This window comes from Oncorhynchus mykiss, chromosome 32 (assembly GCF_013265735.2).
Source record: "Oncorhynchus mykiss isolate Arlee chromosome 32, USDA_OmykA_1.1, whole genome shotgun sequence".
Classification (NCBI taxonomy): Eukaryota; Metazoa; Chordata; class Actinopteri; order Salmoniformes; family Salmonidae; genus Oncorhynchus; species Oncorhynchus mykiss.
In genome coordinates this window covers 35,321,930-35,345,163 of record NC_050572.1, presented here as the reverse complement: position 1 = coordinate 35,345,163, position 23,234 = coordinate 35,321,930, and the positions used below count along the sequence as shown (strand labels likewise).

Genomic DNA, 23,234 nt, shown 5'->3' with positions numbered 1-23,234 from the left:
TCACGCACTTATGGTCCATATTTTTTGAGTTTTAATTGAACCATGTGTAGTACATCTAAAAGAGACAATGAGAAATTCTTGGTTCAACAAGACAACAGTCATCAAAAGGGTAGAAATGTAGCGTTGCACATGTCAGAGTACTTTACAGCTTTGATTGGATACATATAATATATGACAAAGGGTGATGTAATTATCTGAATTACTGTAGATGTGAATAGTTTAAGAGTGAAGTATGGTTATAAGTCGAATGTGAAGATCCGTCGTTATGAAAGAGGTAATGGGTGTTATTCATATGCCATTCTCACACTCAATATCAATATATTATACTGAACAAAAATGTAAACACCACATATAAAGTGTTGGTCCCATGTTTCATGAACTGAAATAAAAGATCCCAGAAAAGTTCCATACGCACAAAAAGCGCATTTCTTTCTAATCTTGTGCACCAATTTGTTTACATCCCTGTCAGTGAACATTTCTCCTTTGCCAAGATAATCCATTCACCTGCTGACTGCAGGAATGGCCACCAGAGCTGTTGCAAGATAATTTAATATTCCTTTCTCTACCATGTCGTTTTAGAGAATTTGGCTGTATATCCAACCGGCCTCACAACCGCAGACGACGTGTAACCACGCCAGCCCAGGACCTCCACATCCGGCTATTCACCTGTGGGATCGTCTGAGATCAGACACCCGGATAGCTGATGCAACTGTGGGATTGCACAACTGAATAATTTCTGCACAAACTGTAAGAAACCGTCACAGGGAAGACCATCTGCGTGCATGTCGTACTCACCAGGGTCTTACTGCAGTTCGGCATCATAACTGACTTCAGTGGGCAAATACTTACCTTCGATGGCCACTGGCACGCTGAAGAAGTGTGCTCTTTAAGGATCAATCGTGAACAGAGTGCCCCATGGTGGCAGTGGGGTTACGGTATAGGCAGGCATAAGCTACGGACAACGAACACAATTGCATTTTATCGATGGCAATTTGAATGCACAGAGATACCTCTATGAGATCCTGAGGCCCATTGCTGTGCCAGTAATCCTCTGCCATCACCTCATATTTCAGCATGTTAATGCGCGGTCCCATTTCGCAAGGATCTGTACACAATTCCTGGGTGCTGAAAATGTCCCAATTCTTCCATGTCCTGCATGCTCACAAGCATGTTTGGGATGCTCTGGATCGACGTGCACGACAGCGCGTTCCAGTTCCCGCAACTTTTAAAAACCATCAAAGACGAGTGGGACAACATTCCACAGGCCTCAATCAACAGCCTGATCAACTATGCTAGGGAGCTCCCGAATGGCGCAGCGGTCTAAATTACAGCATCTCAGTGCAAGAGGCATCACTGCAGTCCCTGGTTGGAATCCAGGCTGCATGATATCCGGTCATGATTGGGAGTCCCATAGGGCGGTGCACAATTGGCCCAGCGTTGTCGGGTTTGGCTGGGGTAGGCCGACATTGTAAATAAGAATTTGTTCTTAAATGACTTGCCTAGTTAAATAAAAAATAACAAAAACATTAAATTAAATGTGTCGCGCTGCATGACGCAAATGATGGTCACACCAGATACTGACTGGTTTTCTGATCCACGCTCCTATCTTCATTTAAAAAGGTATCTGTTACCAACAGATGCACATCTGTATTCCCAGTCAGGTGAAACCCATAGATTAGGGTCTAAAGAACATATTTTAATTGACTGATGTCCTTATATGAACTATAATTCAGTAAAATCATTGAAATTGTTGCATGTTGAGTTTATATTTATGTTCAGTGTAGATACATACTATTTAGCCTCATATTGCCAGATTATTGCTATCAACCCTGTTTGTATCTTTTGGAACAATGGTAGTGAAGTTTATTAAAATGATGTAGAATAGATGGGCCACCACAGATGTTACAGGCATCCACAGGTCTTGACCACCATGTTGCGATGCTTCTTTAGGATCACATTGTTGTTGTCCTCGTAGAAGAGTACAGAGATGGGACTGAGCTTGGTGGGTGCGCAGAACGCTTTGGGAACCTCATCTGGCTTCAAAAGGTGAACCTGCCATGAAAAAAGGTCAATCAGATTTATTCATACATACACTTTGATATAATCAATGATAATATCCTGTTTATAAAAGAGGTATGGATTATTATTATGCAGATGCTTCAGTGCTCTCCTACCTCAGTGGGATGTGGTTTCGCCCCCCTTGTCTAAATGTGTATGTGTTTTATATATTTTTTATCCCGGGTTGTCTGTGCTCCACAAGACTTTATAGCCCACTGAGCCAAAGCCTAGACTTTCAGAAGTTCAACAACAACTTCCATGAAACAAGCTAAAACATTTCAATGGGCCATTGACCTAGCTAGTGACTTAAAAAAATATATTTGGTCTTTAAGTTTTATATTATACACACACAACATAGGAAAGCCTCTGGTGACAAAATAGGGTCAGTGGAATTAGAATGATGACCAGGAATTGTATAGGATTCTAATGGTAACCATAGCGTTCCAAACTCATTTCTATGGCAACACAGCTGTCAATTTTGTAAACAACAATTTCAAATATATGTGTTGCCATGAGACATCTAACCGTTAGAACATATCGGCGTTCTATTGAACGTTTTCTGTTCGAAAACAAGAACAACTTCAATTTGCTGTTCAACAACAACAAACTTGACGGATTTTTGAGACCTGAGATTGAAACATCGACTGGAAAATGCCTGGGTGCTTTTCAAGATTGACGGAGAGAGTGCGAGGACTTCGGCAGCCTTCTGCGTCGACAGGTTGTTCAAATTCATTTATGGGTTGTTTTTGTTGTCTTTTTCCGTTTTGCAGGGTTCGCGATCGTCGGGAGGTGGACAGCGACAGCGACTTCGAAGAGGGTACGTGGAGTTTTAAACTTCTTATTTTACCACATTCAACATTGACAATGTAATTTGTTAAATGTTGTGTATTTCTGTAATCCAAACTTTCAAGGTAACGTTAACTTGAGTAATTGTTGCTAAGCAATGCACTTTTGCTAGTAGTACTAGCTAGCGTGCTACGTTTTACGTCCTAATAATTGTTTGTTTGTTTTCCTTTTCCTACTTTTAGAATCAACTGTACTGGATGAGGTCCAGTTGGATGTGCCACTGCTGCCAGTTATCCTTCATGTCCAGGATGCTGCTATCATCCTTGAGGTACACTTTTCAGAAAGCTTTTGGTTTTATGTTTGAAAAGTATCCCACATATTCATTCTGAAAATCTTTGTTGTCTGCTTTAGGAGGCCACTGGTAATTGGCAGCTGATACCGATTAGGTACAGCCCCCTGTACTGTGGGCCTGTTGTGATCAGGGTAAGAGAACCACACACAGTCACATCACCGTTACAATGTTTGCTGTTTCTAACCTGAATGTACTGTAATGTCACCCCCCTCTTGTGCAGAACAATGCCAGTCCGGTGGCTAAAGCCTGGAGAACTTTCCAGTTCATCAGCCCCATTATCACCTACATGCGTGGGGGATCCCAGGTATGTGTCTTTGTAACTATCTAGTCCTAATCTACATTGTCAGAGTCATGTGATCAAGATGGAAATATGTTACAGCGATGGCTGGTGTTGTTTTGTTGATGTTACTTGTCGTTTCTCTCCACAGCAGGTGGTGGTGAGGATGCATCATGTGAGTAGGGTTCGAGGCCTGGAGACTCAACTGGTGTGGGCCATCTCCAAGGAGACAGCCAGGCTTAGTCCAGAGGGCATCCCCTACTGTGCCACCAAGGTGCAGTCCGTCACTTGGATCCAGGTAAGATGTAAATACTACTGAAATAATATTAGATTAGGCTTTTCTTGACTTATTCCATTTGGCCTTAACATGTCATCTCTCTCTGTCAGTATGTGGCTGGCAGGGTGACCCAGTATGCGTCTCACCTCCGCCACGAGACGTCTGTGGACGTGACGTTTGGCTGCTACCAGGTAAATAAAAATGTTCCTATGTATATAGAATACCAATTACTGTGCATTTTTCCATTAGATATGCTCTGTTTTCTAATAATGCGTGTGTGTGGTAAACAGGTGTGTTGTGTGTGTTTTTGGAGCAGCAGACTGATGTCTCGGTGGTGTACGCCACTCTCCACATGGGGCTGGATGGGCTGCTCTCCTCCTCGGCATGGTCGGAGGCTGCCTCCGTCTCTACGCCCACCAATCAGCAGTTCACTGAGCCAGAGCCTGAAGGCCACAACTGCTATGAGGTCAGATGTTAGACACACAGCTACACATTCTATAGACTAGTAGCATTAAGATCCATCCATTGACCCATTGTTTGTCATGTCATGTCACTGATGTTGAATGTTTGTTCTGTTGTTGTAGGGCTGGGAGGAGGACCTGCTGCCTGAGGAGAGGGAGGTTCCTCTGCTAAAGTGAGTTCCTCTAAATATCTGTGTAGTCTGGGCTTGTCAGATGCTGAAGCATAGTTGTCACCATCCTATATCCCCATTGACTCTACTGGTTGACATTCTCCATTCCCTCCCTCCCACAGCCTCTACCTTACCACCAAGAGAGTGGAGGACATCGCCCTGAGGCTCGTCTCCCTGCGCCAGGCCTTCACTGTGAGTGGACCCACTTAAAATGTTTCTCTCTGTATCTTCTTGTTCTGTCTGTCTCCTAGAGGAAGATGGGTGTCTCACCCTAACTCTTCCCTCTTCTCTAGACACTGCTTGGTTCCACCCTGAGCAGGAACCATCTGTTTGTGGCAGGAAAGGTCCTAATGGGCGCACTGGTTCAAGCCCACCACATGGTAGCTCACTAACTCATTATTCATTCAAGGGAAAGAGAGCGTCCTCAGTGGGAAATGTGTTCTGTTCATTAACATCAACGCTCTTTGCTTTGTGATAGGACGAGGCCGAATTCATCCGTGCCTATAATGACTTTGTGGACTACCTGAGTGACCCCTCGAAGGAGATTGACATTGAGAGGGAGCTGGCTGAGGCAAAGGTGGGTTCATTAACTCTTTCATGTCTCCACATGCATGTCTTTTATACATCACAGTATCTGATCTGTTTGAAATCATTCCTATTTTCTTGTCCTAGATCCATCATGTTAACCTGATAGATGTCCTCTTTGAACTGGTGCTGTTTGGGTTGATGATAGCTCAGAAGTCCCTGATTGTGGTAAGTAGCATCTCACTGGTACATGTTTCGATGTCTCTCTATTAGCAAATTCACTTCAATTTCTCTTCTCTCCTCCTCTGTTTCCTTTAGCACCCTGGTGGGTTCATGGAGCGTCTGTACGCTCTCCTGTACTCCTTCCTGCCCGCTGCTGCCAGCATTGAGCCAAAGGCTGAGAGATACCTGCTGCTGCTCAATGTAAGAGTCAAGAGTTTACTTCCTTATTCCTAGTTGACCTGAATAACAGGGTTTCAATGACATTTTACAGGGAGTAACTCTCCTTGTCTCTTTCCTCTTGGTAAGCTAGTAACTCAGAGCCATTATCTATGTGTTGTGTGGTGTTCTCTTCAGGGCGGGCTGATGGCTCTGCTTGATGACATGTTTGGGCAGCAGCTGGCCTGGTACTTTAACCCAGAATCTCTGGTCACTGAGCTCTCCAGCCTCCTGGAGTACCACCTGGAGAACCTCATGGCCAGCATGTAGTCCTACTGCAGAGATCTGAAAGGCCACTCTCTCTCTGTCTGTCCATCTCTCTCTCTCTCTGTCCGTCCATCTCTCTCTCTCTCTCGCTCTCCATCCATATCTCTCTCTCTGTCCATCTCTCTTTCTCTCTCTCAGGATTTGAGGACTTGAAGTGCTTTGTTGAACCTTGATTAGTTAACACAAATTAAATTAATGTATTCTCTTGTTTTCTCTCCCCACAGGATTCTTGTGACACTTTGCCACCTAACAGGGATCTGGACACTAATGCACTACATTACTTTGCACTGAATTTTACATTTTTAAATAAAATAACTGGTAGTTTAAAAGCATTTGTCTCTGTCTTTTTTCATTTACTTGATCATTTCATCACAATTTCCTCTTCCTGGAGGTATGAGGCTAATATTACATGAACAATTATGCTTTATTCTTTAGATATGGAAATTAACAACAATCAATTGTGCGAGAGGGGGAGATGAGGTTACACGTCCTGTTAAAACTAACACAGCTCAAAAACCAAACGGAATCTGGGAATAATGTGTACATCACTGGTTAGAGGACAATGTGTAGTAGACAGCTAGCTAGGCCTACATTTAGAAGTGTTGCATTTTGATTCAAGTGGGTCGCCAACACGGTAAGTGTAATGCAACTCTTTTTTTGTTCATCACTTCCATCAATGTCACGCTGAAATCAATAGAATGGGGGTTAAATGGTGGTGTAGCACTGTTTGAAGTAACACTATTCACACTTGGAATAACCTATACACGGTTGGTTAGATGAACTTGTAGAGGAATTCCATTTTTATCTTGGAATTTCAGGTGTTGATTTCGGTAGGAAACAGACCACTTTTTTGTTAGCTATCTTTAACTTAAAAGAAATCACGACGCGACATAGGATATCAACAGTGACACTATTTAAGTGACAGTTTGACTGTCAAATCCATGTATTGGTGTGTGGCCATAGACTTTTATAGAGAGAGCGCGTTTCATTTTCTTTGCGTGGGGGATATTTGTGACAATGACATAAAAAGGGGGGCAGAAGCACACCAGCACCCCATATTATATGTCCAACCATCCCTGAACTTCAGACTCTTTTGAAGTGCCCATCTTAATTATATGAGCCCACTCTACCTACATCCCTTTTCCCCATGGTGCTTCCTTCATTAATACCTGATTCAGTAACATCTAGACTGTTACACGTCTAAAAGTATCAGGGTGTTACTGTTTTTGCAACTTTTTCTCAGTTGTGTACCGCTGTCTTACTTTAACCACCAACTCTTTTCTATACCTCCTCCCATACACTCTTGTGCAAATCATTTCTGCTTTCTTTGAGAATGGTGTCATAGTGGAAAGGATTTGTTATTTGCCTAAGACTGAGTCTTGTTCTGCCTGTAAAAGGCCCTGGTTGAAATAGTGCCAAAATCACTGTGGATCAAAATCACTGTGGATAGTCACCTGGTCCACGTTGTAACAGTTGTATTTTGCATTTGACCATTTCCAAGAAATGTAGCAATATATATGAAATCATTCCTCTGCCTATTTGATCCATTCTGAAGGAAAGCAGTGAATATGTTTTGTGTGTGAGAGAGAATATGTATGCCTTGTAAATCTAGCAGAAAATGTGTTGCTTCCAAATGCAAGTTAAACGCCATTCCGCCTATACTGATACCAGACAAATGCATACTTACAAGTATTTTCAAATGCATTTCCAATATACTGGAATGCTATGTAGCTGGAGAGGGGTTGGAGTTTCTGGAGGTCTGTGTTCACTGGCAATTCCTCTCACTTCTGCATTAAATCAACCTCTACAATATATATTTTACTTATTTTATTACAAAAATAGCAGTACACAGTCCTCCATAAATATATTGACAATGACACATTCCTGTGTATTGGATCCTCTGTACATAGAAAATCTGCAAACAAATAGGAATGACATTTGCCATTGCTACTAACTTGTACTTGTTCAAAGTATAATTAAAGAAATGTAAAAAAAAAAAATGTAATTTGTCACGCACTTATGGTCCATATTTTTTGAGTTTTAATTGAACCATGTGTAGTACATCTAAAAGAGACAATGAGAAATTCTTGGTTCAACAAGACAACAGTCATCAAAAGGGTAGAAATGTAGCGTTGCACATGTCAGAGTACTTTACAGCTTTGATTGGATACATATAATATATGACAAAGGGTGATGTAATTATCTGAATTACTGTAGATGTGAATAGTTTAAGAGTGAAGTATGGTTATAAGTCGAATGTGAAGATCCGTCGTTATGAAAGAGGTAATGGGTGTTATTCATATGCCATTCTCACACTCAATATCAATATATTATACTGAACAAAAATGTAAACACCACATATAAAGTGTTGGTCCCATGTTTCATGAACTGAAATAAAAGATCCCAGAAAAGTTCCATACGCACAAAAAGCGCATTTCTTTCTAATCTTGTGCACCAATTTGTTTACATCCCTGTCAGTGAACATTTCTCCTTTGCCAAGATAATCCATTCACCTGCTGACTGCAGGAATGGCCACCAGAGCTGTTGCAAGATAATTTAATATTCCTTTCTCTACCATGTCGTTTTAGAGAATTTGGCTGTATATCCAACCGGCCTCACAACCGCAGACGACGTGTAACCACGCCAGCCCAGGACCTCCACATCCGGCTATTCACCTGTGGGATCGTCTGAGATCAGACACCCGGATAGCTGATGCAACTGTGGGATTGCACAACTGAATAATTTCTGCACAAACTGTAAGAAACCGTCACAGGGAAGACCATCTGCGTGCATGTCGTACTCACCAGGGTCTTACTGCAGTTCGGCATCATAACTGACTTCAGTGGGCAAATACTTACCTTCGATGGCCACTGGCACGCTGAAGAAGTGTGCTCTTTAAGGATCAATCGTGAACAGAGTGCCCCATGGTGGCAGTGGGGTTACGGTATAGGCAGGCATAAGCTACGGACAACGAACACAATTGCATTTTATCGATGGCAATTTGAATGCACAGAGATACCTCTATGAGATCCTGAGGCCCATTGCTGTGCCAGTAATCCTCTGCCATCACCTCATATTTCAGCATGTTAATGCGCGGTCCCATTTCGCAAGGATCTGTACACAATTCCTGGGTGCTGAAAATGTCCCAATTCTTCCATGTCCTGCATGCTCACAAGCATGTTTGGGATGCTCTGGATCGACGTGCACGACAGCGCGTTCCAGTTCCCGCAACTTTTAAAAACCATCAAAGACGAGTGGGACAACATTCCACAGGCCTCAATCAACAGCCTGATCAACTATGCTAGGGAGCTCCCGAATGGCGCAGCGGTCTAAATTACAGCATCTCAGTGCAAGAGGCATCACTGCAGTCCCTGGTTGGAATCCAGGCTGCATGATATCCGGTCATGATTGGGAGTCCCATAGGGCGGTGCACAATTGGCCCAGCGTTGTCGGGTTTGGCTGGGGTAGGCCGACATTGTAAATAAGAATTTGTTCTTAAATGACTTGCCTAGTTAAATAAAAAATAACAAAAACATTAAATTAAATGTGTCGCGCTGCATGACGCAAATGATGGTCACACCAGATACTGACTGGTTTTCTGATCCACGCTCCTATCTTCATTTAAAAAGGTATCTGTTACCAACAGATGCACATCTGTATTCCCAGTCAGGTGAAACCCATAGATTAGGGTCTAAAGAACATATTTTAATTGACTGATGTCCTTATATGAACTATAATTCAGTAAAATCATTGAAATTGTTGCATGTTGAGTTTATATTTATGTTCAGTGTAGATACATACTATTTAGCCTCATATTGCCAGATTATTGCTATCAACCCTGTTTGTATCTTTTGGAACAATGGTAGTGAAGTTTATTAAAATGATGTAGAATAGATGGGCCACCACAGATGTTACAGGCATCCACAGGTCTTGACCACCATGTTGCGATGCTTCTTTAGGATCACATTGTTGTTGTCCTCGTAGAAGAGTACAGAGATGGGACTGAGCTTGGTGGGTGCGCAGAACGCTTTGGGAACCTCATCTGGCTTCAAAAGGTGAACCTGCCATGAAAAAAGGTCAATCAGATTTATTCATACATACACTTTGATATAATCAATGATAATATCCTGTTTATAAAAGAGGTATGGATTATTATTATGCAGATGCTTCAGTGCTCTCCTACCTCAGTGGGATGTGGTTTCGCCCCCCTTGTCTAAATGTGTATGTGTTTTATATATTTTTTATCCCGGGTTGTCTGTGCTCCACAAGACTTTATAGCCCACTGAGCCAAAGCCTAGACTTTCAGAAGTTCAACAACAACTTCCATGAAACAAGCTAAAACATTTCAATGGGCCATTGACCTAGCTAGTGACTTAAAAAAATATATTTGGTCTTTAAGTTTTATATTATACACACACAACATAGGAAAGCCTCTGGTGACAAAATAGGGTCAGTGGAATTAGAATGATGACCAGGAATTGTATAGGATTCTAATGGTAACCATAGCGTTCCAAACTCATTTCTATGGCAACACAGCTGTCAATTTTGTAAACAACAATTTCAAATATATGTGTTGCCATGAGACATCTAACCGTTAGAACATATCGGCGTTCTATTGAACGTTTTCTGTTCGAAAACAAGAACAACTTCAATTTGCTGTTCAACAACAACAAACTTGACGGATTTTTGAGACCTGAGATTGAAACATCGACTGGAAAATGCCTGGGTGCTTTTCAAGATTGACGGAGAGAGTGCGAGGACTTCGGCAGCCTTCTGCGTCGACAGGTTGTTCAAATTCATTTATGGGTTGTTTTTGTTGTCTTTTTCCGTTTTGCAGGGTTCGCGATCGTCGGGAGGTGGACAGCGACAGCGACTTCGAAGAGGGTACGTGGAGTTTTAAACTTCTTATTTTACCACATTCAACATTGACAATGTAATTTGTTAAATGTTGTGTATTTCTGTAATCCAAACTTTCAAGGTAACGTTAACTTGAGTAATTGTTGCTAAGCAATGCACTTTTGCTAGTAGTACTAGCTAGCGTGCTACGTTTTACGTCCTAATAATTGTTTGTTTGTTTTCCTTTTCCTACTTTTAGAATCAACTGTACTGGATGAGGTCCAGTTGGATGTGCCACTGCTGCCAGTTATCCTTCATGTCCAGGATGCTGCTATCATCCTTGAGGTACACTTTTCAGAAAGCTTTTGGTTTTATGTTTGAAAAGTATCCCACATATTCATTCTGAAAATCTTTGTTGTCTGCTTTAGGAGGCCACTGGTAATTGGCAGCTGATACCGATTAGGTACAGCCCCCTGTACTGTGGGCCTGTTGTGATCAGGGTAAGAGAACCACACACAGTCACATCACCGTTACAATGTTTGCTGTTTCTAACCTGAATGTACTGTAATGTCACCCCCCTCTTGTGCAGAACAATGCCAGTCCGGTGGCTAAAGCCTGGAGAACTTTCCAGTTCATCAGCCCCATTATCACCTACATGCGTGGGGGATCCCAGGTATGTGTCTTTGTAACTATCTAGTCCTAATCTACATTGTCAGAGTCATGTGATCAAGATGGAAATATGTTACAGCGATGGCTGATGTTGTTTTGTTGATGTTACTTGTCGTTTCTCTCCACAGCAGGTGGTGGTGAGGATGCACCATGTGAGTAGGGTTCGAGGCCTGGAGACTCAACTGGTGTGGGCCATCTCCAAGGAGACAGCCAGGCTTAGTCCAGAGGGCATCCCCTACTGTGCCACCAAGGTGCAGTCCGTCACTTGGATCCAGGTAAGATGTAAATACTACTGAAATAGTATTAGATTAGGCTTTTCTTGACTTATTCCATTTGGCCTTAACATGTCATCTCTCTCTGTCAGTATGTGGCTGGCAGGGTGACCCAGTATGCGTCTCACCTCCGCCACGAGACGTCTGTGGACGTGACGTTTGGCTGCTACCAGGTAAATAAAAATGTTCCTATGTATATAGAATACCAATTACTGTGCATTTTTCCATTAGATATGCTCTGTTTTCTAATAATGCGTGTGTGTGGTAAACAGGTGTGTTGTGTGTGTTTTTGGAGCAGCAGACTGATGTCTCGGTGGTGTACGCCACTCTCCACATGGGGCTGGATGGGCTGCTCTCCTCCTCGGCATGGTCGGAGGCTGCCTCCGTCTCTACGCCCACCAATCAGCAGTTCACTGAGCCAGAGCCTGAAGGCCACAACTGCTATGAGGTCAGATGTTAGACACACAGCTACACATTCTATAGACTAGTAGCATTAAGATCCATCCATTGACCCATTGTTTGTCATGTCATGTCACTGATGTTGAATGTTTGTTCTGTTGTTGTAGGGCTGGGAGGAGGACCTGCTGCCTGAGGAGAGGGAGGTTCCTCTGCTAAAGTGAGTTCCTCTAAATATCTGTGTAGTCTGGGCTTGTCAGATGCTGAAGCATAGTTGTCACCATCCTATATCCCCATTGACTCTACTGGTTGACATTCTCCATTCCCTCCCTCCCACAGCCTCTACCTTACCACCAAGAGAGTGGAGGACATCGCCCTGAGGCTCGTCTCCCTGCGCCAGGCCTTCACTGTGAGTGGACCCACTTAAAATGTTTCTCTCTGTATCTTCTTGTTCTGTCTGTCTCCTAGAGGAAGATGGGTGTCTCACCCTAACTCTTCCCTCTTCTCTAGACACTGCTTGGTTCCACCCTGAGCAGGAACCATCTGTTTGTGGCAGGAAAGGTCCTAATGGGCGCACTGGTTCAAGCCCACCACATGGTAGCTCACTAACTCATTATTCATTCAAGGGAAAGAGAGCGTCCTCAGTGGGAAATGTGTTCTGTTCATTAACATCAACGCTCTTTGCTTTGTGATAGGACGAGGCCGAATTCATCCGTGCCTATAATGACTTTGTGGACTACCTGAGTGACCCCTCGAAGGAGATTGACATTGAGAGGGAGCTGGCTGAGGCAAAGGTGGGTTCATTAACTCTTTCATGTCTCCACATGCATGTCTTTTATACATCACAGTATCTGATCTGTTTGAAATCATTCCTATTTTCTTGTCCTAGATCCATCATGTTAACCTGATAGATGTCCTCTTTGAACTGGTGCTGTTTGGGTTGATGATAGCTCAGAAGTCCCTGATTGTGGTAAGTAGCATCTCACTGGTACATGTTTCGATGTCTCTCTATTAGCAAATTCACTTCAATTTCTCTTCTCTCCTCCTCTGTTTCCTTTAGCACCCTGGTGGGTTCATGGAGCGTCTGTACGCTCTCCTGTACTCCTTCCTGCCCGCTGCTGCCAGCATTGAGCCAAAGGCTGAGAGATACCTGCTGCTGCTCAATGTAAGAGTCAAGAGTTTACTTCCTTATTCCTAGTTGACCTGAATAACAGGGTTTCAATGACATTTTACAGGGAGTAACTCTCCTTGTCTCTTTCCTCTTGGTAAGCTAGTAACTCAGAGCCATTATCTATGTGTTGTGTGGTGTTCTCTTCAGGGCGGGCTGATGGCTCTGCTTGATGACATGTTTGGGCAGCAGCTGGCCTGGTACTTTAACCCAGAATCTCTGGTCACTGAGCTCTCCAGCCTCCTGGAGTACCACCTGGAGAACCTCATGGCCAGCATGTAGTCCTACTGCAGAGATCTGAAAGGCCACTCTCTCTCTGTCTGTCCATCTCTCTCTCTCTCTGTCCGTCCATCTCTCTCTCTCTCTCGCTCTCCATCCATATCTCTCTCTCTGTCCATCTCTCTTTCTCTCTCTCAGGATTTGAGGACTTGAAGTGCTTTGTTGAACCTTGATTAGTTAACACAAATTAAATTAATGTATTCTCTTGTTTTCTCTCCCCACAGGATTCTTGTGACACTTTGCCACCTAACAGGGATCTGGACACTAATGCACTACATTACTTTGCACTGAATTTTACATTTTTAAATAAAATAACTGGTAGTTTAAAAGCATTTGTCTCTGTCTTTTTTCATTTACTTGATCATTTCATCACAATTTCCTCTTCCTGGAGGTATGAGGCTAATATTACATGAACAATTATGCTTTATTCTTTAGATATGGAAATTAACAACAATCAATTGTGCGAGAGGGGGAGATGAGGTTACACGTCCTGTTAAAACTAACACAGCTCAAAAACCAAACGGAATCTGGGAATAATGTGTACATCACTGGTTAGAGGACAATGTGTAGTAGACAGCTAGCTAGGCCTACATTTAGAAGTGTTGCATTTTGATTCAAGTGGGTCGCCAACACGGTAAGTGTAATGCAACTCTTTTTTTGTTCATCACTTCCATCAATGTCACGCTGAAATCAATAGAATGGGGGTTAAATGGTGGTGTAGCACTGTTTGAAGTAACACTATTCACACTTGGAATAACCTATACACGGTTGGTTAGATGAACTTGTAGAGGAATTCCATTTTTATCTTGGAATTTCAGGTGTTGATTTCGGTAGGAAACAGACCACTTTTTTGTTAGCTATCTTTAACTTAAAAGAAATCACGACGCGACATAGGATATCAACAGTGACACTATTTAAGTGACAGTTTGACTGTCAAATCCATGTATTGGTGTGTGGCCATAGACTTTTATAGAGAGAGCGCGTTTCATTTTCTTTGCGTGGGGGATATTTGTGACAATGACATAAAAAGGGGGGCAGAAGCACACCAGCACCCCATATTATATGTCCAACCATCCCTGAACTTCAGACTCTTTTGAAGTGCCCATCTTAATTATATGAGCCCACTCTACCTACATCCCTTTTCCCCATGGTGCTTCCTTCATTAATACCTGATTCAGTAACATCTAGACTGTTACACGTCTAAAAGTATCAGGGTGTTACTGTTTTTGCAACTTTTTCTCAGTTGTGTACCGCTGTCTTACTTTAACCACCAACTCTTTTCTATACCTCCTCCCATACACTCTTGTGCAAATCATTTCTGCTTTCTTTGAGAATGGTGTCATAGTGGAAAGGATTTGTTATTTGCCTAAGACTGAGTCTTGTTCTGCCTGTAAAAGGCCCTGGTTGAAATAGTGCCAAAATCACTGTGGATCAAAATCACTGTGGATAGTCACCTGGTCCACGTTGTAACAGTTGTATTTTGCATTTGACCATTTCCAAGAAATGTAGCAATATATATGAAATCATTCCTCTGCCTATTTGATCCATTCTGAAGGAAAGCAGTGAATATGTTTTGTGTGTGAGAGAGAATATGTATGCCTTGTAAATCTAGCAGAAAATGTGTTGCTTCCAAATGCAAGTTAAACGCCATTCCGCCTATACTGATACCAGACAAATGCATACTTACAAGTATTTTCAAATGCATTTCCAATATACTGGAATGCTATGTAGCTGGAGAGGGGTTGGAGTTTCTGGAGGTCTGTGTTCACTGGCAATTCCTCTCACTTCTGCATTAAATCAACCTCTACAATATATATTTTACTTATTTTATTACAAAAATAGCAGTACACAGTCCTCCATAAATATATTGACAATGACACATTCCTGTGTATTGGATCCTCTGTACATAGAAAATCTGCAAACAAATAGGAATGACATTTGCCATTGCTACTAACTTGTACTTGTTCAAAGTATAATTAAAGAAATGTAAAAAAAAAAAATGTAATTTGTCACGCACTTATGGTCCATATTTTTTGAGTTTTAATTGAACCATGTGTAGTACATCTAAAAGAGACAATGAGAAATTCTTGGTTCAACAAGACAACAGTCATCAAAAGGGTAGAAATGTAGCGTTGCACATGTCAGAGTACTTTACAGCTTTGATTGGATACATATAATATATGACAAAGGGTGATGTAATTATCTGAATTACTGTAGATGTGAATAGTTTAAGAGTGAAGTATGGTTATAAGTCGAATGTGAAGATCCGTCGTTATGAAAGAGGTAATGGGTGTTATTCATATGCCATTCTCACACTCAATATCAATATATTATACTGAACAAAAATGTAAACACCACATATAAAGTGTTGGTCCCATGTTTCATGAACTGAAATAAAAGATCCCAGAAAAGTTCCATACGCACAAAAAGCGCATTTCTTTCTAATCTTGTGCACCAATTTGTTTACATCCCTGTCAGTGAACATTTCTCCTTTGCCAAGATAATCCATTCACCTGCTGACTGCAGGAATGGCCACCAGAGCTGTTGCAAGATAATTTAATATTCCTTTCTCTACCATGTCGTTTTAGAGAATTTGGCTGTATATCCAACCGGCCTCACAACCGCAGACGACGTGTAACCACCTCCACATCCGGCTATTCACCTGTGGGATCGTCTGAGATCAGACACCCGGATAGCTGATGCAACTGTGGGATTGCACAACTGAATAATTTCTGCACAAACTGTAAGAAACCGTCACAGGGAAGACCATCTGCGTGCATGTCGTACTCACCAGGGTCTTACTGCAGTTCGGCATCATAACTGACTTCAGTGGGCAAATACTTACCTTCGATGGCCACTGGCACGCTGAAGAAGTGTGCTCTTTAAGGATCAATCGTGAACAGAGTGCCCCATGGTGGCAGTGGGGTTACGGTATAGGCAGGCATAAGCTACGGACAACGAACACAATTGCATTTTATCGATGGCAATTTGAATGCACAGAGATACCTCTATGAGATCCTGAGGCCCATTGCTGTGCCAGTAATCCTCTGCCATCACCTCATATTTCAGCATGTTAATGCGCGGTCCCATTTCGCAAGGATCTGTACACAATTCCTGGGTGCTGAAAATGTCCCAATTCTTCCATGTCCTGCATGCTCACAAGCATGTTTGGGATGCTCTGGATCGACGTGCACGACAGCGCGTTCCAGTTCCCGCAACTTTTAAAAACCATCAAAGACGAGTGGGACAACATTCCACAGGCCTCAATCAACAGCCTGATCAACTATGCTAGGGAGCTCCCGAATGGCGCAGCGGTCTAAATTACAGCATCTCAGTGCAAGAGGCATCACTGCAGTCCCTGGTTGGAATCCAGGCTGCATGATATCCGGTCATGATTGGGAGTCCCATAGGGCGGTGCACAATTGGCCCAGCGTTGTCGGGTTTGGCTGGGGTAGGCCGACATTGTAAATAAGAATTTGTTCTTAAATGACTTGCCTAGTTAAATAAAAAATAACAAAAACATTAAATTAAATGTGTCGCGCTGCATGACGCAAATGATGGTCACACCAGATACTGACTGGTTTTCTGATCCACGCTCCTATCTTCATTTAAAAAGGTATCTGTTACCAACAGATGCACATCTGTATTCCCAGTCAGGTGAAACCCATAGATTAGGGTCTAAAGAACATATTTTAATTGACTGATGTCCTTATATGAACTATAATTCAGTAAAATCATTGAAATTGTTGCATGTTGAGTTTATATTTATGTTCAGTGTAGATACATACTATTTAGCCTCATATTGCCAGATTATTGCTATCAACCCTGTTTGTATCTTTTGGAACAATGGTAGTGAAGTTTATTAAAATGATGTAGAATAGATGGGCCACCACAGATGTTACAGGCATCCACAGGTCTTGACCACCATGTTGCGATGCTTCTTTAGGATCACATTGTTGTTGTCCTCGTAGAAGAGTACAGAGATGGGACTGAGCTTGGTGGGTGCGCAGAACGCTTTGGGAACCTCATCTGGCTTCAAAAGGTGAACCTGCCATGAAAAAAGGTCAATCAGATTTATTCATACATACACTTTGATATAATCAATGATAATATCCTGTTTATAAAAGAGGTATGGATTATTATTATGCAGATGCTTCAGTGCTCTCCTACCTCAGTGGGATGTGGTTTCGCCCCCCTTGTCTAAATGTGTATGTGTTTTATATATTTTTTATCCCGGGTTGTCTGTGCTCCACAAGACTTTATAGCCCACTGAGCCAAAGCCTAGACTTTCAGAAGTTCAACAACAACTTCCATGAAACAAGCTAAAACATTTCAATGGGCCATTGACCTAGCTAGTGACTTAAAAAAATATATTTGGTCTTTAAGTTTTATATTATACACACACAACATAGGAAAGCCTCTGGTGACAAAATAGTGTCAGTGGAATTAGAATGATGACCAGGAATTGTATAGGATTCTAATGGTAACCATAGCGTTCCAAACTCATTTCTATGGCAACACAGCTGTCAATTTTGTAAACAACAATTTCAAATATATGTGTTGCCATGAGACATCTAACCGTTAGAACATATCGGCGTTCTATTGAACGTTTTCTGTTCGAAAACAAGAACAACTTCAATTTGCTGTTCAACAACAACAAACTTGACGGATTTTTGAGACCTGAGATTGAAACATCGACTGGAAAATGCCTGGGTGCTTTTCAAGATTGACGGAGAGAGTGCGAGGACTTCGGCAGCCTTCTGCGTCGACAGGTTGTTCAAATTCATTTATGGGTTGTTTTTGTTGTCTTTTTCCGTTTTGCAGGGTTCGCGATCGTCGGGAGGTGGACAGCGACTTCGAAGAGGGTACGTGGAGTTTTAAACTTCTTATTTTACCACATTCAACATTGACAATGTAATTTGTTAAATGTTGTGTATTTCTGTAATCCAAACTTTCAAGGTAACGTTAACTTGAGTAATTGTTGCTAAGCAATGCACTTTTGCTAGTAGTACTAGCTAGCGTGCTACGTTTTACGTCCTAATAATTGTTTGTTTGTTTTCCTTTTCCTACTTTTAGAATCAACTGTACTGGATGAGGTCCAGTTGGATGTGCCACTGCTGCCAGTTATCCTTCATGTCCAGGATGCTGCTATCATCCTTGAGGTACACTTTTCAGAAAGCTTTTGGTTTTATGTTTGAAAAGTATCCCACATATTCATTCTGAAAATCTTTGTTGTCTGCTTTAGGAGGCCACTGGTAATTGGCAGCTGATACCGATTAGGTACAGCCCCCTGTACTGTGGGCCTGTTGTGATCAGGGTAAGAGAACCACACACAGTCACATCACCGTTACAATGTTTGCTGTTTCTAACCTGAATGTACTGTAATGTCACCCCCCTCTTGTGCAGAACAATGCCAGTCCGGTGGCTAAAGCCTGGAGAACTTTCCAGTTCATCAGCCCCATTATCACCTACATGCGTGGGGGATCCCAGGTATGTGTCTTTGTAACTATCTAGTCCTAATCTACATTGTCAGAGTCATGTGATCAAGATGGAAATATGTTACAGCGATGGCTGGTGTTGTTTTGTTGATGTTACTTGTCGTTTCTCTCCACAGCAGGTGGTGGTGAGGATGCATCATGTGAGTAGGGTTCGAGGCCTGGAGACTCAACTGGTGTGGGCCATCTCCAAGGAGACAGCCAGGCTTAGTCCAGAGGGCATCCCCTACTGTGCCACCAAGGTGCAGTCCGTCACTTGGATCCAGGTAAGATGTAAATACTACTGAAATAATATTAGATTAGGCTTTTCTTGACTTATTCCATTTGGCCTTAACATGTCATCTCTCTCTGTCAGTATGTGGCTGGCAGGGTGACCCAGTATGCGTCTCACCTCCGCCACGAGACGTCTGTGGACGTGACGTTTGGCTGCTACCAGGTAAATAAAAATGTTCCTATGTATATAGAATACCAATTACTGTGCATTTTTCCATTAGATATGCTCTGTTTTCTAATAATGCGTGTGTGTGGTAAACAGGTGTGTTGTGTGTGTTTTTGGAGCAGCAGACTGATGTCTCGGTGGTGTACGCCACTCTCCACATGGGGCTGGATGGGCTGCTCTCCTCCTCGGCATGGTCGGAGGCTGCCTCCGTCTCTACGCCCACCAATCAGCAGTTCACTGAGCCAGAGCCTGAAGGCCACAACTGCTATGAGGTCAGATGTTAGACACACAGCTACACATTCTATAGACTAGTAGCATTAAGATCCATCCATTGACCCATTGTTTGTCATGTCATGTCACTGATGTTGAATGTTTGTTCTGTTGTTGTAGGGCTGGGAGGAGGACCTGCTGCCTGAGGAGAGGGAGGTTCCTCTGCTAAAGTGAGTTCCTCTAAATATCTGTGTAGTCTGGGCTTGTCAGATGCTGAAGCATAGTTGTCACCATCCTATATCCCCATTGACTCTACTGGTTGACATTCTCCATTCCCTCCCTCCCACAGCCTCTACCTTACCACCAAGAGAGTGGAGGACGTCGCCCTGAGGCTCGTCTCCCTGCGCCAGGCCTTCACTGTGAGTGGACCCACTTAAAATGTTTCTCTCTGTATCTTCTTGTTCTGTCTGTCTCCTAGAGGAAGATGGGTGTCTCACCCTAACTCTTCCCTCTTCTCTAGACACTGCTTGGTTCCACCCTGAGCAGGAACCATCTGTTTGTGGCAGGAAAGGTCCTAATGGGCGCACTGGTTCAAGCCCACCACATGGTAGCTCACTAACTCATTATTCATTCAAGGGAAAGAGAGCGTCCTCAGTGGGAAATGTGTTCTGTTCATTAACATCAACGCTCTTTGCTTTGTGATAGGACGAGGCCGAATTCATCCGTGCCTATAATGACTTTGTGGACTACCTGAGTGACCCCTCGAAGGAGATTGACATTGAGAGGGAGCTGGCTGAGGCAAAGGTGGGTTCATTAACTCTTTCATGTCTCCACATGCATGTCTTTTATACATCACAGTATCTGATCTGTTTGAAATCATTCCTATTTTCTTGTCCTAGATCCATCATGTTAACCTGATAGATGTCCTCTTTGAACTGGTGCTGTTTGGGTTGATGATAGCTCAGAAGTCCCTGATTGTGGTAAGTAGCATCTCACTGGTACATGTTTCGATGTCTCTCTATTAGCAAATTCACTTCAATTTCTCTTCTCTCCTCCTCTGTTTCCTTTAGCACCCTGGTGGGTTCATGGAGCGTCTGTACGCTCTCCTGTACTCCTTCCTGCCCGCTGCTGCCAGCATTGAGCCAAAGGCTGAGAGATACCTGCTGCTGCTCAATGTAAGAGTCAAGAGTTTACTTCCTTATTCCTAGTTGACCTGAATAACAGGGTTTCAATGACATTTTACAGGGAGTAACTCTCCTTGTCTCTTTCCTCTTGGTAAGCTAGTAACTCAGAGCCATTATCTATGTGTTGTGTGGTGTTCTCTTCAGGGCGGGCTGATGGCTCTGCTTGATGACATGTTTGGGCAGCAGCTGGCCTGGTACTTTAACCCAGAATCTCTGGTCACTGAGCTCTCCAGCCTCCTGGAGTACCACCTGGAGAACCTCATGGCCAGCATGTAGTCCTACTGCAGAGATCTGAAAGGCCACTCTCTCTCTGTCTGTCCATCTCTCTCTCTCTCTGTCCGTCCATCTCTCTCTCTCTTGCTCTCCATCCATATCTCTCTCTCTGTCCATCTCTCTTTCTCTCTCTCAGGATTTGAGGACTTGAAGTGCTTTGTTGAACCTTGATTAGTTAACACAAATTAAATTAATGTATTCTCTTGTTTTCTCTCCCCACAGGATTCTTGTGACACTTTGCCACCTAACAGGGATCTAGACACTAATGCACTACATTACTTTGCACTGAATTTTACATTTTTAAATAAAATAACTGGTAGTTTAAAAGCATTTGTCTCTGTCTTTTCATTTACTTGATCATTTCATCACAATTTCCTCTTCCTGGAGTTATGAGGCTAATATTACATGAACAATTATGCTTTATTCTTTAGATATGGAAATTAACAACAATCAATTGTGCGAGAGGGGGAGATGAGGTTACACGTCCTGTTAAAACTAACACGGCTCAAAAAGCAAACGGAATCTGGGAATAATGTGTACATCACTGGTTAGAGGACAATGTGTAGTAGACAGCTAGCGAGGCCTACATTTAGAAGTGTTGCATTTTGATTCAAGTGGGTCGCCAACACGGTAAGTGTAATGCAACTCTTTTTTTGTTCATCACTTCCATCAATGTCACGCTGAAATCAATAGAATGGGGGTTAAATGGTGGTGTAGCACTGTTTGAAGTAACACTATTCACACTTGGAATAACCTATACACGGTTGGTTAGATGAACTTGTAGAGGAATTCCATTTTTATCTTGGAATGTCAGCTGTTGATTTCGGTAGGAAACAGACCACTTTTTTGTTAGCTATCTTTAACTTAAAAGACATCACGACGCGACATAGGATATCAACAGTGACACTATTTAAGTGACAGTTTGACTGTCAAATCCATGTATTGGTGTGTGGCCATTGACTTTTATAGAGAGAGCGCGTTTCATTTTCTTTGCCATTTCATTAATTTATGTGGCATTTCTAAGTCCTGCATAACCCAGTACGTGTGACAAAATCATTGGTACAAAACCACAGATATTGATCTGTTTTAAGCAGTCAATCATATGTCATCTTGAAAACTATACACTTTTATACTAATATCACCAATCTGAGGTAAAATGGATGTGTAATTCCACAACATTTCCTGGGGTGAAAATGAAGGTTTGTGTAGGTTATTAACACAAACTGTCCACATTAGGGAAATTCGCAGAATATACAATTTACTATGGCAAAATATTTCAACATGTCTATTTAAGATGATAGTATACACTATATATACAAAAGTATGTGGACACCCGTCAAATTAGTGGATTTGGCTATTTCAGCCACACCCGTTGCTGACAGGTGTATAAAATCGAGCACAGAGCCATGTAATCTCCATAGACAGACATTGGCCTTACTGAAGAGCTCAGTGAATTTCAACATGGCACCACCTTTTCAACAAGTCAGTTAGTCAAATTTCTGTCCTGCTATAGCTGCCCCGGTCAACTATAAGTGCTGTTATTGTGAATTGGAAACGTCTAGGAGCAACAACGGCTCAGCCTTTAAGTGGTAGGCCACACAAGCTCACAGAATGGGAGTCCCCGCAGCAAGCCTTCCCAAAAGAGTGGAGGCTATTATAGCAGCAAAGGGGGAGCCAACGCCATATGCCCATAATTCTGGAATGAGATGTTCGACGAGCAGCTGTCCACATACTTTTGGTAATGTAGTTTTTTGCCCACTCGCAAACTATTGCAACAATGACATCTCTTTCTCACTCATTTAACCATTTAGAGAGTAAAATAATGCTCTCAACCACATTTTAACCAGGTGCTCTAGACTAGAGCCTCCATCGTCTGTACAGCAGCCTGAACGTTTGACATCCCTACCTTTTAGATTTCTCTTTGTGTCTAGTCCATTGTACTGGCCTGTGTGATGTGTAGGACTTTGATGCATTTTATTGCTTTGTTTATCGTTTATCACCTGAAAATTCAGTCTCAGCCAACAATTGTTGATATCCTCCGTCCTCTACCTGACCCTTACAGACGCAGATGCCGGACCCGAAGACGTTCAAGCAGCACTTTGAGAGCAAGCATCCCAAATCCCCAATGCCCCCAGAGCTGGATGATGTTGAGGCTTAAAAGACCAACACACACAATGGACCTACAGCTGGGTTAAGATGCTCTCATCATTCAGACTCCCAGTTTACATGTTAGAAGCAAACTCTTTCCCTATGCTAAAGTTGTATTTTGTATGACTCAATATGTGGATATGTTGTCACTCATCGCCTTTCATGTTGTGATTCACAGACACACGATGACCACGATTAGAGCGCTGCAACTGGAACTTAATGGCGTCAAGAGACAAAATACTGAGACCCCTGGA

General features: G+C 42.5%; 3 protein-coding genes and 1 long non-coding RNA gene across 16 annotated transcripts; all 4 read left to right on the top strand.

Annotated features, from left to right (window-relative positions):
* The first annotated feature begins 1,773 nt into the window (after positions 1 to 1,773).
* On the top strand, positions 1,774 to 5,934 carry LOC118946474. 5 transcript variants are annotated; one of them, XM_036971130.1, is made up of 15 exons: positions 1,774 to 2,046; positions 2,829 to 2,875; positions 3,087 to 3,172; positions 3,256 to 3,327; positions 3,417 to 3,500; positions 3,625 to 3,771; positions 3,861 to 3,941; positions 4,064 to 4,216; positions 4,335 to 4,384; positions 4,504 to 4,573; positions 4,675 to 4,761; positions 4,860 to 4,958; positions 5,054 to 5,134; positions 5,225 to 5,329; positions 5,483 to 5,934. In XM_036971130.1, exons 1-15 carry the CDS (start codon positions 1,988 to 1,990, stop codon positions 5,612 to 5,614), a joined length of 1,353 nt encoding a protein of 450 aa, XP_036827025.1. In that variant the 5' UTR covers positions 1,774 to 1,987; the 3' UTR covers positions 5,615 to 5,934. The 5 variants fall into 5 exon arrangements, with proteins under 5 accessions (XP_036827025.1, XP_036827024.1, XP_036827022.1 ...); XM_036971129.1 differs by lacking the exon at positions 1,774 to 2,046 and having other exon boundaries at positions 2,146 to 2,875; positions 4,070 to 4,216; XM_036971127.1 differs by lacking the exon at positions 1,774 to 2,046 and having other exon boundaries at positions 2,146 to 2,875.
* A 3,460-nt stretch (positions 5,935 to 9,394) lies between these two features.
* LOC118946473 lies at positions 9,395 to 13,554 on the top strand. Of its 5 annotated transcripts, XM_036971119.1 has the most exons (15): positions 9,395 to 9,666; positions 10,449 to 10,495; positions 10,707 to 10,792; positions 10,876 to 10,947; positions 11,037 to 11,120; positions 11,245 to 11,391; positions 11,481 to 11,561; positions 11,684 to 11,836; positions 11,955 to 12,004; positions 12,124 to 12,193; positions 12,295 to 12,381; positions 12,480 to 12,578; positions 12,674 to 12,754; positions 12,845 to 12,949; positions 13,103 to 13,554. In XM_036971119.1, the coding sequence occupies exons 1-15, from the start codon at positions 9,608 to 9,610 to the stop codon at positions 13,232 to 13,234; spliced, it is 1,353 nt and encodes a 450-aa protein (XP_036827014.1). In that variant the 5' UTR covers positions 9,395 to 9,607; the 3' UTR covers positions 13,235 to 13,554. The 5 variants fall into 5 exon arrangements, with proteins under 5 accessions (XP_036827014.1, XP_036827013.1, XP_036827011.1 ...); XM_036971118.1 differs by lacking the exon at positions 9,395 to 9,666 and having other exon boundaries at positions 10,004 to 10,495; positions 11,690 to 11,836; XM_036971116.1 differs by lacking the exon at positions 9,395 to 9,666 and having other exon boundaries at positions 10,004 to 10,495.
* Positions 13,555 to 16,999: 3,445 nt separating this feature from the next.
* Positions 17,000 to 21,153, top strand: LOC118936619. 5 transcript variants are annotated; one of them, XM_036971151.1, is made up of 15 exons: positions 17,000 to 17,273; positions 18,056 to 18,096; positions 18,308 to 18,393; positions 18,477 to 18,548; positions 18,638 to 18,721; positions 18,846 to 18,992; positions 19,082 to 19,162; positions 19,285 to 19,437; positions 19,556 to 19,605; positions 19,725 to 19,794; positions 19,896 to 19,982; positions 20,081 to 20,179; positions 20,275 to 20,355; positions 20,446 to 20,550; positions 20,704 to 21,153. In XM_036971151.1, exons 1-15 carry the CDS (start codon positions 17,215 to 17,217, stop codon positions 20,833 to 20,835), a joined length of 1,347 nt encoding a protein of 448 aa, XP_036827046.1. In that variant the 5' UTR covers positions 17,000 to 17,214; the 3' UTR covers positions 20,836 to 21,153. The 5 variants fall into 5 exon arrangements, with proteins under 5 accessions (XP_036827046.1, XP_036827045.1, XP_036827043.1 ...); XM_036971150.1 differs by lacking the exon at positions 17,000 to 17,273 and having other exon boundaries at positions 17,714 to 18,096; positions 19,291 to 19,437; XM_036971148.1 differs by lacking the exon at positions 17,000 to 17,273 and having other exon boundaries at positions 17,714 to 18,096.
* A 1,708-nt stretch (positions 21,154 to 22,861) lies between these two features.
* Positions 22,862 to 23,213, top strand: LOC118946476. The gene is made up of 2 exons (XR_005041313.1): positions 22,862 to 23,022; positions 23,159 to 23,213. It is a non-coding gene; the product is annotated as an uncharacterized LOC118946476 (long non-coding RNA).
* The last annotated feature ends 21 nt before the right edge of the window (positions 23,214 to 23,234 follow it).

Bases quoted from the DNA above. Each gene is read 5' to 3' on its own strand.
- LOC118946474 (XM_036971127.1), top strand. From the start codon at position 2,710: ATGCCTGGGTGCTTTTCAAGATTGACGGAGAGAGTGCGAGGACTTCGG. The intron at 4,762-4,859 runs GTAGCTCACTAA...GCTTTGTGATAG, and splicing joins TGGTTCAAGCCCACCACATG to GACGAGGCCGAATTCATCCG. The intron at 4,959-5,053 runs GTGGGTTCATTA...TTCTTGTCCTAG, and splicing joins GGGAGCTGGCTGAGGCAAAG to ATCCATCATGTTAACCTGAT.
- LOC118946473 (XM_036971116.1), top strand. From the start codon at position 10,330: ATGCCTGGGTGCTTTTCAAGATTGACGGAGAGAGTGCGAGGACTTCGG. The intron at 12,005-12,123 runs GTGAGTTCCTCT...TCCCTCCCACAG, and splicing joins AGGGAGGTTCCTCTGCTAAA to CCTCTACCTTACCACCAAGA. The intron at 12,194-12,294 runs GTGAGTGGACCC...CCTCTTCTCTAG, and splicing joins CCCTGCGCCAGGCCTTCACT to ACACTGCTTGGTTCCACCCT.
- LOC118936619 (XM_036971148.1), top strand. From the start codon at position 17,937: ATGCCTGGGTGCTTTTCAAGATTGACGGAGAGAGTGCGAGGACTTCGG. The intron at 18,993-19,081 runs GTAAGATGTAAA...TCTCTCTGTCAG, and splicing joins AGTCCGTCACTTGGATCCAG to TATGTGGCTGGCAGGGTGAC. The intron at 19,795-19,895 runs GTGAGTGGACCC...CCTCTTCTCTAG, and splicing joins CCCTGCGCCAGGCCTTCACT to ACACTGCTTGGTTCCACCCT.